The 15973-nt window shown below is 39.9% G+C and overlaps 1 protein-coding gene across 2 annotated transcripts in view; it reads right to left on the reverse strand.

Moving 5' to 3' along the window:
- Nucleotides 1-15973, reverse strand: part of LOC132987453 (FERM, ARHGEF and pleckstrin domain-containing protein 1-like) — a 58189-nt gene that overhangs the window by 21885 nt on the left and 20331 nt on the right. For both annotated transcript variants that reach the window (XM_061054536.1, XM_061054535.1), the window contains exons 3-7: nt 2983-3087; nt 2846-2888; nt 2307-2385; nt 1152-1249; nt 580-694 (exon numbers count right to left, since the gene is read on the reverse strand). In XM_061054536.1, coding sequence (XP_060910519.1) covers nt 580-694; nt 1152-1249; nt 2307-2385; nt 2846-2888; nt 2983-3087 — 440 coding nt within the window. The remainder of the gene's footprint in view (nt 1-579; nt 695-1151; nt 1250-2306; nt 2386-2845; nt 2889-2982; nt 3088-15973) is intronic.

Below are 15973 nucleotides of genomic sequence, written 5' to 3' on the forward strand. Positions count from 1 at the left end.
GGGACATTTTGAGGAGGCGGGTGGGAGGATATTTGAAAAATCATCCAGTAATATACTCTTAAGACACTACAGTGTCAAACAAGAAAATACACAGTCTACACATGAGAATAAACCCTAAAAAATAAACCCTAAAAAATAAACCCTAAAAAATAAACCCTAAAAAATCTGTGTTTTTAACCTACAAGCCAGACTTACAACATCTGTGAGAGTATAGGTTACAGGGGGCTTTCCGTGTAGTATGTTGTGGATGGAATACACACTCATAATCACTTCTGGCCAGAAGCTGTAAAAACAACTTACAAAAGGCGAGCTTTTCTAAGTTGATGCATGATAACAGAAAACAGAGCACAGCTGAGAAAGAAACCTATTCACTCCACGGCTGTTTTTCCTGAAGGTGTCACCTGTGTAATAAAACTTCACAGCAGGACACACAAAAGGTTCTGAAACAACCTTTCCTGTTCACTGGGTGATGAGAATAATTGCTCTTCAGTCACAGCTACAGGGACTTTATGATCAGGGGAAACATGGACTGAATCGAAGGAACGTGTCATTTTTTAGACCGCGCAAACAAGAACTCACATATTCTTCGAGTGGAACTCCATGATCTTGTCGATCAGGGGCATTTGATCGGGGATGTAGTTGTTGTTAAGGAGGTGTGACCGGCAGAGGCTCTCCTCAAAGTCCCCGATCTCCGCTAAGAAAATGGAAATAAAAGGAAAAAAAAGAGGACAACAATCGCTTGTTATTGTAGAAGTATTTGGTATGAAAATAAGAAAAGTGACTGAATGTGACAAATCACACAGAGGGGAACACACAGTGGCTCATGAATGTCTGGTTTCCTGCACAGCTCCATGAATGAACAGTTTCTCTGAAGCAGTCCTGCAATATTATTGCTGCTTCTGACTAAAAAGGTAACCACAGCAACCCCGGGATAATTTAAATAAATAACATAAGTCAATAAATGTACAATATATACAATGTAAATTCTATTATTCCTTTATGATCTTCAACATAAACAATGTACTAAAACATGTTTTGATGGTGAGCTCAGTGTGATAAACACACACAGAGTTTTTTTCAAAGACAACTATCTGATCAGCCGACTCTTTGGTCTCTCAAGCTGAACGAGCAAACAGCCATGAGGAACTCACACTGGATAATATGGGAGACCATCAGTGCAGCACTGCTGTCGTTGCAGGTCAGACGTCCACAGGAAACATCCTGTTTGATCTGCAGGGCGAACAGGTACCTGGACACAAACACAAACAGGTTTCACACATCAAATAAGAGAAAGTGTGGTGGTGGTTTCCAGCACTGGAGCGAGCAAATACCAATACCTTTAAGAATTCAAACATGACATTTGAGGGAGCTGCAGTAATTCCAGTTCTGATTGAATACAATGTACAGTTGCTCTATTAGTTTCTCCTAAGACGCTGGCGTAGCTGCCAGTTTTGGATTTGTTTCAAACTTTGCCCAGATTGATCAGCACTACATGCAACCACATTCTGATTAGTGTCATTTATGCAAATATTTCATTTGTGTTTCAGAGGTGAGTTGCTTTACATGTGCAGGCTTTATGTGCATCTCTCTTTTTCATTCCGACTGTTATTACTGCACACAGTGTAGCAACCACATTGTAAAAAAAACCCATCTGAAGTATGTGTGAGTCCTCAGCCAAGAACAACAGCACACACACACACACACACACAGGTGTGTCAGACAGATATTGTTCTCTGCGTGCCCAATATTTCTCCGCTCTGACAGTGAAAACATGCAAGCAGCTCCACAACATGGAAACAGGAAGCAGAAAATCATTAGCTTCACGCTAATCTCCTCAGGCCTAAATCAGAAACATGGCAGCCATGACATGTAAATTGCAAAGCAGTGAGGGGAATAAATCTTTTGGGAACAGAGGAGCATGTTTCATTTATGCTTCTGCGACGACTGTTAAAGCCTTTTACATTCACATCAAATATACAAAATGATACTTGGAAAACATACATGATTCTCATAGTCCACTGCACAGCTCCTACATTACACCTTTTGTACATTTTATGTTTTAATTTTTTTGTTTTTTATTTTTTATATTTTATATTTTACATTTTTAAATTCTATTTTATATATTGTAATATCTTCTTATACTGTATTATTTAAGTTGTTGTTAGTTCTGCTTTATTTCCTTGTTAATTGTTTAGCACCAATACACCAAGTCAAATTCCTTGTATGTGTAAATGTACTTGGCAATAAACCCCGATTCTAATTCTGAAAATGAGATGAATGTAATGTTTCTGTGGAGAGCTGTTGACCTTGTTAACTCCTCCAGGAGCTGAGCGTGATCCGGAGGGAAGAACTTCACAGCAAACCTCAGGATTGTGTGCTTCGGCCCTGTGAGGGATACATGATTAATGACACAATAAACACTCAGTTGCCAGTTTATCAGGTAGAGCTAGATGAGATGGGAGCAGTCTTAGAAAAACAAACACTCCTCGAGAGCTCGCATCCTTACATGACAACCAAAAACCTCAGGCTAACAATAAAGCTGGATCAACTTCTCCACATGTGGGCCCAGAGAAAAACTAAACATGAGAACCTTCATGAATGTAAGACAAATGTTGCATTAACTCACTTATTTCTTGCTAGGTTTAACAAATGAACTGAACACTAGCTACACAGATTCCTCCTTTTTTATTGGATAGGTTGCATTAAAAAACATACAGCACAAAGCCCATCACCTCCTTGGAGGGATTTAAACTCAAGTCATACCTAACCTTTATCAATGTTAAAAGATATTTTAGCTTAATTAATGAACAGAGAAAAAGATATTGAGCCATTTGGAAACACTTACGTCGCAGCTGCTTGATAATGGGCTTGATATGGTCTAACCAAACCTGTAATATAACAGATTACAAACATGAATTGAGATTTAGTTTTACATGGAAAAAAAAAGGAGCTTCATTTTAAATCATTTTGTTCATAACTTACAATCATCTTTTGCTGGTTCTGAAACTCCAGACCGAAGTAGTCGCCCTCGATGAGGTTCATGTGAGAGCACACCAGGTCAAACAGCACCTTGCCTGAGGCTTTTTGCTGTGAACAAGAGGAAAATAAAACAACAAAGAACTCTGGTTAAAATAACACTCAGTTTTTTAGGGTCATGTTTCCTCTGAAGTCTTGTTGTCAGCCGTTTTCTATTATTTACAAGATTTGGACACATTAAAAAAAAGCTTTAAGTAACACAAAAAGGCTGCTGCGAAGAATGGCGACTCATCTGGAAGTTTAATTCCCCTAAATAGATGACAACTCTGTCTAAATTCCTTGGCTAGCCTCCCTCCTTCCATCCATCCCTGCTTTCAAAAAGCTCAGTCGGCTCCAGGAAGCTTTTGCAGCTACAGGGGTCTGGACCTCGTCTTTGATCTGTGTTTTCAGTGTCATTGCTGTCGCTGATGGTGGACCAGCGGTCTTTGAGGCTGATACAGAATCAGGATGCGATAAAGACTCTCTCCACACATACAGTACACACAAACACTTTGAAGACTGACAGTGATGACAGAAAAAGGAAAAAATCCACCCCATCTCTGGATGGAGAGAAACGTTCCCATGGAAGGTCAAATAAATGTCAGGGATTTCCACAGAAACACTGCTGCGGTTACAGACGCCCCAAGGAGACACAGAGCTCTGTTAGGCACACAGCAAGACACTTTCTGCATGGCTGATTCCTCGTGACTGGTTTGCAGCAGTGCGAAGCTTATCACAGCTTCAGAGTGAAAGTGTTTATGGTAGCGGTTAGGGATTCAGAATTGCATGTGAGTACGTTTCAAAGAAGAAGACTCCCCCCCCCCCCTCCCCCCCTTCTTTTACATAAAAGGACAGTGAGATGCCAAGGTGAACACAACTACAAGAATTACAGTTGAACTGGGTTGACATTGTCTCCTCATCTGACATGAAAGGGGGGTTTGCCTGCCTGTAAATCCATGCAGTGTTTTAAAAAGCAAAGCATGACACCGACTATGTTCCTTTTAATGCTTGGAGAGTAAAAACTTAAGCTCCTCCAGCTTAGTGAGAGGGTTTACACTTCCCCAACCAAATCCGTAATCTTCCCCAAACAAGTCCCCCCCAAATCCTCGTCACTCCTCCCTGTGTGTGTCCTTCCTGTGTGTAGAACAGCTATCTCTCTCCAGGCTGCCTCATGCAGAGCAGAGGGCATCCCACCACTGAGGACCAGCTGTTTCCATATGGCATCAGTGCTGATTAAGAAGGCTGGAGGGAAAGAGGCTTCATATACACACATAGCTTTCTAATTGACCGATTTAACCAACAGGGGATGTAACTCCTAAATGAGTGTGTATGTTGTGTTTGGTGCACTGAGCTGGACAGATTCCTCCCGTACAGAGCTGAATACAGTGAGGGCCAAGGAGTGTTTCTGGGGCGCTCTCTCATATCCAGACTTATAAATCTGCTGTCAGAGTAAAGTGACCACGAGCCAAGCAGAGATGGGTTAGGCAGAGGCTGATTGGAGCAAAGGCACAGCTTGATTAAATGCAGCTGTTGCAGACTGGAGTTATGGCACTGCTATTCAACACTGCGGCAGCCCGCCACGCAAAGGGCGCTGTCCTTAATGAAGCACAAGTCGCAACAGATTGAGTGCTGAAGTGATGGAGGCCCTCGAAGGACACTATGTGACTCTGTTGTAATAAAGCCTTCAGAGGCTTTATAGTGAAGACAATGTAATGGAACCTTAAATAACGAGTCCCTTTCAAAGCCTCAAACAATTTACATGAAATAAGAAAAATGCATTTATGGTATTAAAGCTCAGCATCTCATCTAGCACCCACAAAAAGTAAAAAATAAGGGGAGACAACTGGAAGTAAACCCAGTTCAACCGTTCATTTTGCAGTTCAAAACATTTCTAATGAGCTGTGTGGGTGTGGCAGAACAAGTTTTGATTGGCATCTTCCTGGTTCTGCACAGAGCAACAACAATGTGATAACAGCGTCGTACAATCCTGGCCAACATTCTTTAGGTCATTTGAATCAGAATCTAAGGAGGAAGCAGAAATCTGCCACCTGAAACATTTTTTTAGGGTCCGAGCACCGACCTCGCAGCAAGGACCCTATTGAAACTGAAGGAGTTATTATTCTCCCACGCCACAATGAAACTGAAGGAGTTATTATTCTCCCATGCCACAATGAAACTGAAGGAGTTATTATTCTCCCATGCCACAATGAAACTGAAGGAGTTATTATTCTCCCACACCACAATGAATTGCTTATTTGCCACTCATATGCAGCATGCTACGGCACATGATTAGACCAGAACGGCATATGCCACTCATGTGTTGTATGTTCTAAAGTTTGGGCAAAACCAAGATTCTACCTCAAAGTGCCACTCATATGCGGCATATGAGTGGCACATGATTGGACCAGACTGGCATATGTAAACATATGCGGCATATGCCACGGCACATGAGTGGACCAGACAGACATATGCCGCGGCATATGTAAACATATGCGGCATATGCCACGGCACATGAGTGGACCAGACTGACATATGACGCGGCATATGTAAACATATGCAGCATATGCCACGGCACGAGTGGACCAGACCGGCAGACAGTTCTGCCGCATGTGCTGCATATTCCGCGGCATGTGCCACTCATGTTCCAAGGCATATGCCACTTATATGCAGCATGCTGCAGCACATGATTGGACCAGACTGACATATGCCACTCATATGCTGCATATTCCGCGGCATGTGCCACTCATATGCTGCATATTCCGCGGCATGTGCCACTCATGTTCCAAGGCATATGCCACTTATATGCAGCATGCTGCAGCACATGAGTGGACCAGAACTGCATATGCCACTCATGTGTTGTATGTTCTAAAGTTTTGGCAAAACCAAGATTCTGCCTCAAAGGGGCATGGACACTGCGTACTGTCAAACCTTAACCGGAAGTTAGAAAAAGAAAATAAACTTTCCGACTCAGAAATGGCTGCGGCACATGAGTGGACCAGACAGGCATATGCCAAAACCTTAATGACATCATTTCATATATGGATTGAATTTATAATTCTTAAAATGTTAACTCATATGTACAGATTCAATAATGAGAAGGTTATGGTGGAATTATTTTAAGTACAATGAGGACACTCGGCATTATGCAACACTCCCATGTGAAACCCTCCAAACAAGTATGTGAAATCAAACAACTATGTAACTGTGAAACATCTCATTCCAAAACTATGGGAATTAATTTGCTGATATAACAGCTTTGCTCTTCTTGGAAGGCTTTCCACGAGATTTTGGGATCAGGCTGCAGGGATTTAACTCCCATTCAGACACAAGAGCATTAGCGATGTGGTGTGATAAGACCTGGCTCACATTTGGCCTCCTGGTTCTTCTAAAAGGTGCTGGATGGGGCCAGGATCAGGGCCTTGAGCAGGCGGGTTAGGAGAAAGGAGAGAGCCCAACCATGACACAGTTGACGACACTCTTGGCAATATTATGATAATTTCCACCAGCACAAGTCAAACCAGAACAAATCCAAAATGACACATTAGTAAGTGGTCAGTGGTGCACAGAATGGTGATATCAGCACTGACACGTTTCATCTATACAGCAGATATTTTGACTTACTCATAGCAGTAAGAACATCAGTAATCATATGTGTTGTATCCATAGTAACAGATCCATAATGTCAGAGTACAAAAAGGCAAAAAAACAAACCTGTTAATATGTTGATATTGACCATGTACAATTTGAACTGTAATCAGTGCTAGTTTAGCACATTCAAATGCTCACATTTACTAAAACGCATCAAGCAAAAAAAGGGTAATTTTTATGTATTAAATCCTGCAAGCTCAGATTTGGGGGGACTTTGGGGCAGCTATAAAGAGGAAATGTTGAATTCCCCTCTCTGCCAGCTCTGTTTTTGGTCCCTAACTACTCATGGTGAAAATATCTGGTTCTAGAGGAGCTAAATCTTCGACTGTATAAGAGGATCATTGTCTGGCAGTGTTGTAGTGGTGAGCATCTTGTATGCAGCTGGGTTTTAGACCTCATGCATTGAAAACACCTGTCTACTGTGGCTGATACGTCAGACCACATTTCAGGCCAAACAGCCAGCAATCACTAACTGAGTAAATTAAACTGAATCTCAAAAGTATTGTTTAATCAAATCAACATCACAGATACATTTTATGGCTAAATACAGTTTACGTCATCATTGATGCTAGCTGTTTAACATTATCATTCATTTTTGCTTTTAATATCTACAGTAAGACTTTTTGTTTCCACTTCTCCAGAAGGCTCTTCAATAAACTTCAAGAATTAGTTATTAAAAATGTCATGTTTCCACCAAAACAATGGTAAACAAATATTACAAAAGCTGATGCTGTTTAATCAGTGGGTGGAGAATTATTTCCCTCTCCCTCTGCACATGCCTCGTGGTCTCTCCCCTTGCAGAAAGGTTACAGAAAAAAAAACACATTCAGCAGCTCACATTTCTTTCATCATAGGGGACGCCAAGAAAATGTCACCAATCTCCATGTTTATGACCTCTGTCCATAAAAGCACTGGCACAAGTTTACACAGTAGCAGCCAAGTCTTGAGTGAGTCAATTCATCCTGATTCAGCGTTCTCAGTCCCAGCAGGTCGGGTCTGTCTGGGTTCATTAGGTCTGAACATGGGGCTCGTAGGATGCTGCTACTGTTTACATGTGTATGAGAGATAGCATCTCGCATCGCTACACTGACCTCCACAATGCTCCAGCTGACAGAGACGAGCTAAATAAAGATGACAGCTATGTCTGCACACATGTCCGCCCGAGCTTTCCACTCCAGGGTACACAGAAAAGCCCCCCACTCAACCCCCATCTCTTGTTAGTAAGCTCCTGTCAGCTAAAACAACAGAAAGGTCAGGTGTAAAGTAGCTTTGTGTTCCCTATTCTGTTCCCCTCCAGGAGATTTTTGGTATGGTCCACTTCACTTGCAATAACCCAGGCTGGGCTGTGCTCACCAAGCTTCTCCTGGGGGAGTGTTCCTGGGTGGGTGGCACGGGTGGTGAACAGACTGCCAATACCTTTAGGCTCCAGAGAGGCAGGAAGAACAAAGGGGATCGTGGCTGGTTGGATATGGGGGTTGTGTTGATGGTGATTTTTCCAAAGCCTAGCAGTCAACCATATATGGCAGGTATAAAAAAGTGTATTTAATTTCGCCTGTCTTCCGTATTTGGCCAGGCTATTCGAGGGGCCCCTGCAGGTCTGGGGGCCTCCAGCAGGTTCATATATAACTTGACAGATAAAGGAGCAGTCATCTCTCAGCAGGTTTTTTTTTAGTTGTGACATTTAACATTATTGCAGGAGGCTGATCGAGGTCAAAGATGAAGGAGGCAGTTGGAGTTAAAGAATGAAAGAAGCAAATGCAGGAGAAGATGAAGGTCACTATGGAGACCATCTCCATGGCTCATCTGATTAAAAGGAAAAAAAGGCCAAATGTGAAAACGCTGATATTTTAGACTCTGGATACAAAAAAAAAAAACAGACTTCAGGAGCGAAAAGTAAGAAATACTACTTTTCACACGTGGTAGTGAAAGAAACGGCCAGAAATGATTTGGGATACTTTTAGTGAACTGTTGCTCTTCAGATAACACTCCTCAGGGCTGGGCTGAAATGGAAACTTCCAGTAGCAGGCAGATACATCCCCAAAACTCAATCCTCCTGTTATTGAAAACATATGTGAGGGCTGCACTGCCTTCCTGTCCCATCCTCCCTCGTGCTGTGGCTCAAAAGTAGCAAAAATGATAGCAGTAATTTAAAGCACTTAAGAGAACATGTCGGCTTCTCTGCATGTGTGTATGAGTGTGTACTTGTCCATGCAGCATACTGTGCACTGTTGAGGAATGGTAGGACAGGGAGGTCAGTGGCAGCCGGAGCTCATTGAGATTCAGGTCATGTTCTGCAGAGGTTCCCAGGGTGACTCGACTACAGCGGGAGAGAGAGAACAGCGTAGGGAGGAGAACCCTCTGATAATCCTGTCAAATGACCTGCACGTCCTCACTGCACATACAGACGTGTGACCATGCATATGTTTTAGCAATGTAGCCATAATTAGGACAGCTTCATTATAATTACACCTCGATTAAAGCATGATGTGCTTAATTACGTTCCATCTAATGAAGTGTTACACTTGCAAGAAAACTGTTATATAATTTTTTGTAAATTTCGATTTTTTTTTTTGTCTCCCAAAAACTCCCCAAGCTGCACATGAAAAGTATCAACACAAATAAGGGGGGAAAGGAATGTTTGGACTGCCACAGCTGTCAGAGTCATTCTGTCACAGTAGGCCAGCCTCCAGGCCCAGAGAGGACAACCATGAAAATAATGGCCGCTGCATTCAATAGTGGGTTGTAGCTGAGATGGAGGTAGCTTCCCTCCTCCTTCTCCCCCTCTTCCCCTCCTTTTCCCCCTCTTTCCCTGCAGAGCCAGTCTGGGCTGCTTGGAAACATATTGATTTAGCATGAAGCATAATTAAGTGTCCTGTTGTGGCCGTTGAGCAGCTGAATAACAGCAGCATTGCTCTGCTCATTTGTGCGAGGATCTCCCACTGTTAGTCAGAGCGGCATAAATCAGAGGACAGATCTAACAGTTATGTGTGAGCAGAGACAACCAAATAGCCTGGCATGCTTTGTTCTGCTTGCAAACTCCAGTTCACGCTTTTCAATTTAAAATGCACTGATGCAACATGCTTTAAAGTTTTATAATGCCTTAGCCTAATATTAACTTGTATTTAAAAAAAGCAGAGAGCAAGAGGATATTTTAAAGTAGCTGGAATTACCAAGAAAGATTGGCCTCTTTTTTTTTCTTCATTTGCCTGAATTTCTTCAAATTCTGGACCCATGCTGGTTATTCTCCAGCAGCACCCCTTCCCAGAGCCACGGATTACTGTCAGTCAGGTGGAGGAAGCGTCACTTCACATTAAGGCTAAGACCCCACGTTTAGTTCAGCTAGTTACAAGAAAGCAGAGTGAAGCACTGAATTATACATTTTGAACTGCTATTACCAGAGAATGAGAAGACTTTTGTTCCAAAGTATTCACCACTAAAAGAACGACACACCAGAATACTTTAACAACTTACAATATGTTCTTATTTTCTTTTTCATTTAAAATTTTTTACAACATTTGAGCCTACATTGGCTCTTCATCACATGTGTCTTTGAATAAGTAGTTTAAGGGCTCACATGAAAGCTACAGCCACATCTCAAAAGACCGACGGAAAAAAACATTTTTACGCTATAGTACAGATGTACCAATTATTTTCTTATTTTATATTTTTCGAGGTCTGACCTGCAGTTTCTCGTTTTGGAGGATTCCGTTTTCCTTTCTTTAAAAAAAAACTAAAAACTAAAATTTGCAGCAAAACCTTTTTGTAATTCTTGTAATTTTTCTTTTATGGATTTTTTCTTTTGTGTTCAGAAAATTGACTGTTGATTGATAGTTTTCAGTCTCAAAACTGCTCCAGTGACCACCTCTCATTCTCACTCACAAAAATTCCCCAAGATATTTTGAGTGTCAAACCCTTTATTTGCTGTATTCTTGTGTATTTTCATGCTAAAACTTATGGTGATAATAAATCACGAGAGAAACAGAATAGTACGCCTTCGCTCTCTTCAGATGCATTCTCACTGAATTTTAAAGAAAATATGAATAACCTGACAAATAACTAACGTTGATAACTAGTCTTCATCATTAGGCTTTTACTTGTAGTCTCTTACGTGTGTTCCTCTCTCTTTCTTGTTGCCATGGTGATAGCGTTTGCGGCTACAAAGAGTTTTCATCTTGTTTGTTGTATTCGTTAATTATCAATATGCATTCATCTTTAATATTTCCTACAAAGTGATCATCAGTTCAAACTTTTTAATAATCACACACTGAGGTTTTAACATTAAAATGTCCCACAGTTCCTGTGAAGAATATTACAGGAATATTAATGAAATCATATTTTAATGTACTACTCCTGCCTTGAGGAGGGAAAGAGGGAGAGGATGAGCACACACACATATGTATGGAGAGCGTGGATGCTTACACCTGTTGTTGGGCAGAGAGGTACTTTTCGGCTCAGAATCGGCTACATTTGTGAGGATCGGCTGGTCAACGATCACGGTCGAACAAGGTGACAATTTGACAATTCCAGTCACAAGTCAGTCAACCTTGGCATTATTAACATATGAAAATGAGAAAGTTTCAAAGTTTCATGTAAGTAAAGGGATATTTTAGTTTTTTCCTTCTTTATTTTAGAGTTAGATGGCTCCTTGTTGAAAATGACCTGACTTTTATGTGTTCATTTCTTTGAATAATTCCATTTGTGATATTGGAATACTTAGCAAATTAACTGAAGAAAAATTCAATGTAACTTCAGTTTATCCATCAGTGTGTCACTTTCATGTAAAAGAAACCTCCTCTACCTGCAGAATTAAGAGACAGTGAGCTCCCTCAATTAGCTGTAAATACTGTAGAGCAGTGTAACGGTGAAAGCAATCAATAGGTTAATGAGGAGATTAATTAAGTGTAACAGTGAAAGACAGCTCCCACAAGGTCAGGTCGAGACAGAGACAAGCCTTTCATACACAATATATCCTGAACACAAACATGTCAAAGAGGTATCAGATTGATTAAACGGTCAGTATGCTCGTGACACGCCTGACACAGGACACGTGCTTATTAGAGAATACACTGTAGGATTATGTAGTGGACGTTACAGTCAGTGTTGTTATGTTACAATGATATTAATCACAGACTAGAAGAAATACTAGCAGAAAGATACATGAAAACAAAGAAATAGAAACTTCTTTGTGATTAACTGGTTTATTGTTTTCACTTCAGGGAAAATATTTCTTCATTAAACTGAAGTTTGATGTTCATTTGTTCCTTTTAAATGCCTTAAATCTTCATCGTCTTATTTCCTGATTTAAAATGGGCTTTTATTTTGACGGTATCTGTTATTTTAGCACAAATAATGGTCTTGTGATGGTAAAGGTAATGTTAGTGAGGAAAAATGGTCAAATAAACATTCAGCGGGTGAAAATGTTTTGATTTCTTCACTTCTGAAGAGGCATGTAGTTAGTTTGTGCAAGAACATCACAGTGTGTAAATGTGTAGATAGATTACTCCAACCTTAATAACCAACTCCTGCCAACCGGCAGCTTAATTTGTTTTCTTCTATTCAATATATATTTGATAGTTTTCGTAGGTTTTGTACCCAGCTTTTGTTTAATCAATTTTAAAAATCATATATCCATGTGTCTGATCATCTTTCAGATGGATTTTTCTGCCGTCTTCATGATTGTGTTAAGTCTGAATCAGTCGTCTGGATAACTGAAAAGCTACCTCCATTAAATAGCCACATCCAATCCACAGTCAGCCACCATCTTTAGAACCAACTAAACAGGGATATACACTGTTCAGTTTAATGAACCTACTCACACTAAACCACACCAGTACAAAGCACCTGCAATGAAGTCTCCCCTGAGCATGACAATTCCCCAAAAAGAGATCAAATTTTTCAATCAGTTTTGACACAGCAAGAAGAAATGTATGTATTGTGTGGGCAGATGTTTCTAAACCAACTGTTGCTATATTTAGTTTCCTAATTTAAGCCTTGGACTCTGTAGGGAGTGTAAAACAATAGCCTCAATCTCAGATTAAAGTCATAATATGTTTAAAAGCGAGATGAACAGATGTTGAATTAGCTTTCTGGGCACAGGCTGTGAAGATCAGTGACGGGCAGAGGTATAACACAACTCAGATACAAAACAGATGTGACACAATCTTGTGGAAAAAATCATATCGTATGTATGTTAATTAAGTATAAGCAACTTTGCCACTCTGCATGTATAAAGAGCAGCTTCTAATATTGGAGCAGACACACTGATCTACATAATCACTGTGCTGCAAGTGTTTAAGAGATCAAGAGAGAGCATCAGAGCGAGAGAGAAAGAGAGAGAGAGAGAGAGAGCGAGAGAGAGCATGAGCGAGAGAGAGAGAGAGAGAGAGTGTGAGAGAGAGAAAGAGCATCAGAGCGAGAGCACAGTGATAATATGGGATGTCATTAAGATATGGTGCACAAGCATTATCAAGAACATAATTAATATGGAGATACAGGCTTGCCAAATCCACATTAATTAATTAATTAATTTATACACATTAATAATCATTTGGCATGAAAGTGCAGCTACAGCAAACTGAAGAATTTAAGACGTCAGATACCAAGAGGCTAAGACTGGAATCTGTTTTTGCATTGGGTTAGATTAGGGATATACTGTATACCCTGAAATAAAAATAAGTAGTACTATTTACATAGAGGCAGTTTTCAATTTAATATCTCTGCGTATAAGTTTATGGGGGCAATATTCAAGTCAAATATCAGAACTCCTTTGTCGCAATGGTGGCAGGTAAACCTAAAATCTCTCCTAAAAGGTATCTTCAACAATCTCCTGGGAAATTCATAATCATTGATTTGTTACATTTTCTGACAATATGATTTCACAACACAAAACTACTAAGGCTATCATGTTTTGATTTTCTTTTTACTTGAATCTTGAATCAGGTCTTTGTTGTATTCACTGTAGTTCCTGCCACCTCTGTACTATCTGCTGTCCAATAAAGGTGTACAATGCTAAAAAATATTACTGATGCATGAAGTTTAAAAAAAAACTACACTATTAACATCACTACCAGGAACTTCTAACCAGGACTTAAGGAAATTAATTAAATCATTGATTAATCGATTAATTATTTCTTGAATTTATTTTATTAATCGTAGTCCAGCACAGTGACTGAAACAAATTATTCTTTATGATTCAATACAGTTTTGTGTGGAGGAGGATAAATAAAAAGCACTGGTTTCACCAACGCAAAATATGTTAACAGACTAAAAACATCATCCTGAGCATCATTTCACACCATGGAAAGAAACTGTTCGTATGAGTGTATCAACACATTCTAACACAAAGGCCTCCTCACCTCAGTCAGAGCACTACCTGCCTCAGGACTTGGTTGAATGTGAGGTCTAAAAGAGATTTTTTTTCAGAAGCAGGTTACTTGAGGAATTTGCTGGTTGTAGGTTCTGTCGTGCTGCTCGTTCCTTTACCCATAATCCTTAACAGCAATAAATAATGACAGCTGCACATGCTGCTTTACTGGTGAGGCCAATCAGTTGGCCTCCTCAAGATTAGCCTTAAACTACTTAGCCCTCAGAGCAGCAAATCCAGAGCGCCTCTGCCTCTTTGATGGAGACCGTTCACTGTGCTAATGATAGTTTGTGACCTGACATGCATTTTGGAATATGACTCAATTTCACTTCAAACACTGGGAACTTGTTTTAGCTCCTTCTGATACTTAGCTGTGCCATTGTTTCATCTTTCAACTGATGCATCCATTTAGGAAAAATGGCAATGACAAACAGTATCATATGGTAGAGTATAAGAGCTTAAAATGATTCAGATCCGACCAAACACATGCTGATCCTTACCCTTGAAAAACATTAAGTCAATAGCTGTATAAACGTTACCTCCTGGGATGCTGAGAGATGAAAAAAATCAATGTCAAAGATCATATTCAAGCATTTTAATGTATTCACAATGAACCTATATTAACATTTGGCCAGTGTGCCAGTTCTGGGATTTCCCTGTCAGAATATAGATGACCTTAGATAACGCAGATGTAGAGACAAGAGCCTCAGACCAAGGCTGTTCTTCCTGTGGCCGAGGATTAAGGTCAACAGTCAAGAAGCACTCTGCTTTGAAAAAGCACTAATGATGAACCTTAGTGCTAAAGTAAGACGGATATTGAATTGAAAATAAGTGTCATTAGTTCTAAAAGAAAATCTGTCTGTTGCATTGAGATAAATAACACTCATTGTTAACAAGCAAACACAGCCACCTTATTGATTGTCTTAATGCTAACTGTGTAGCAATGCTAGTAGCACTGAGAGGCTCTCCTGTTACCCAGCTGTGCTTATAAATAGCTCAGTGCTAACCCAAGCATATTAACATGCTAACAATAACAATACATTTAATACAGCTGATGTTCAACTGGTCCAATGTTAACAGTCATTCCTGTTTGAGTTGTATGTGTTAGCATGCTAATGTGCCCACAAATTCAGCAAGTTTGATAATGGTAATCAACATAGATCAGTGTGTTAGCATACTAACATTTGCTCACTTGCACTAAATACAAATAACCAAAAGTTCAACATTTTAATGGCACTCCATACTACAGTTGAGACATTTAATTCAATTAGGTGCTATAGACTAAAAATCTCAAATGCTGTAAAAATACTAAAAAGACAAGAACAAAAGAATTTCTGTTTCAAAAACCATTTTATAACCCATTAGGGTCAGACAACAGCTAACATTAGCATTCAGCCACATACTAGATAATATTACTGTTCGCTAGAACATATCGAGGCTTCTATTACTGTTTAGTACACACAATACAATACACACATAACTTTATCTTACACTATACTTTCAAGGTAATGTAGCTAAGCTGTTTTTAGTGCTAGCATTAGCTGTTGTCTAATGCTAGCAAACAAATACTTTGCTTATCCAAATTTCCTACATCTCCCTCAAACTTTTAGGTATCTGTTGGCTTTTCAGTTGCACAGTAATTAAAATGTTTTCAGATTCTACTTTTATAAATAAATTATTCCTTGCTACACAGCAGTTAAACATTGAAACTCTTTTTCCCATCCTGAGTATAAAGTCAGAGAAAAGAGGCCACCAGGGAAGTACATGGAATAAGGGGTTAGTGGCTAAATGTATTCTAAAAGGCAACTCATTTTTCAAGTTAGTTGATGACACAGTGTTTTTCCTTTTAATATTATTCACTTAAACATGACTGATTTTGAAAAAAGACTTGTTTAAAGCACATCTTCACTGAGTAATATGTGATCTGGACTCAGAAGTATAGGATCT

This window comes from Labrus mixtus, chromosome 13 (genome assembly GCF_963584025.1).
Source record: "Labrus mixtus chromosome 13, fLabMix1.1, whole genome shotgun sequence".
NCBI classification, from domain to species: Eukaryota; Metazoa; Chordata; class Actinopteri; order Labriformes; family Labridae; genus Labrus; species Labrus mixtus.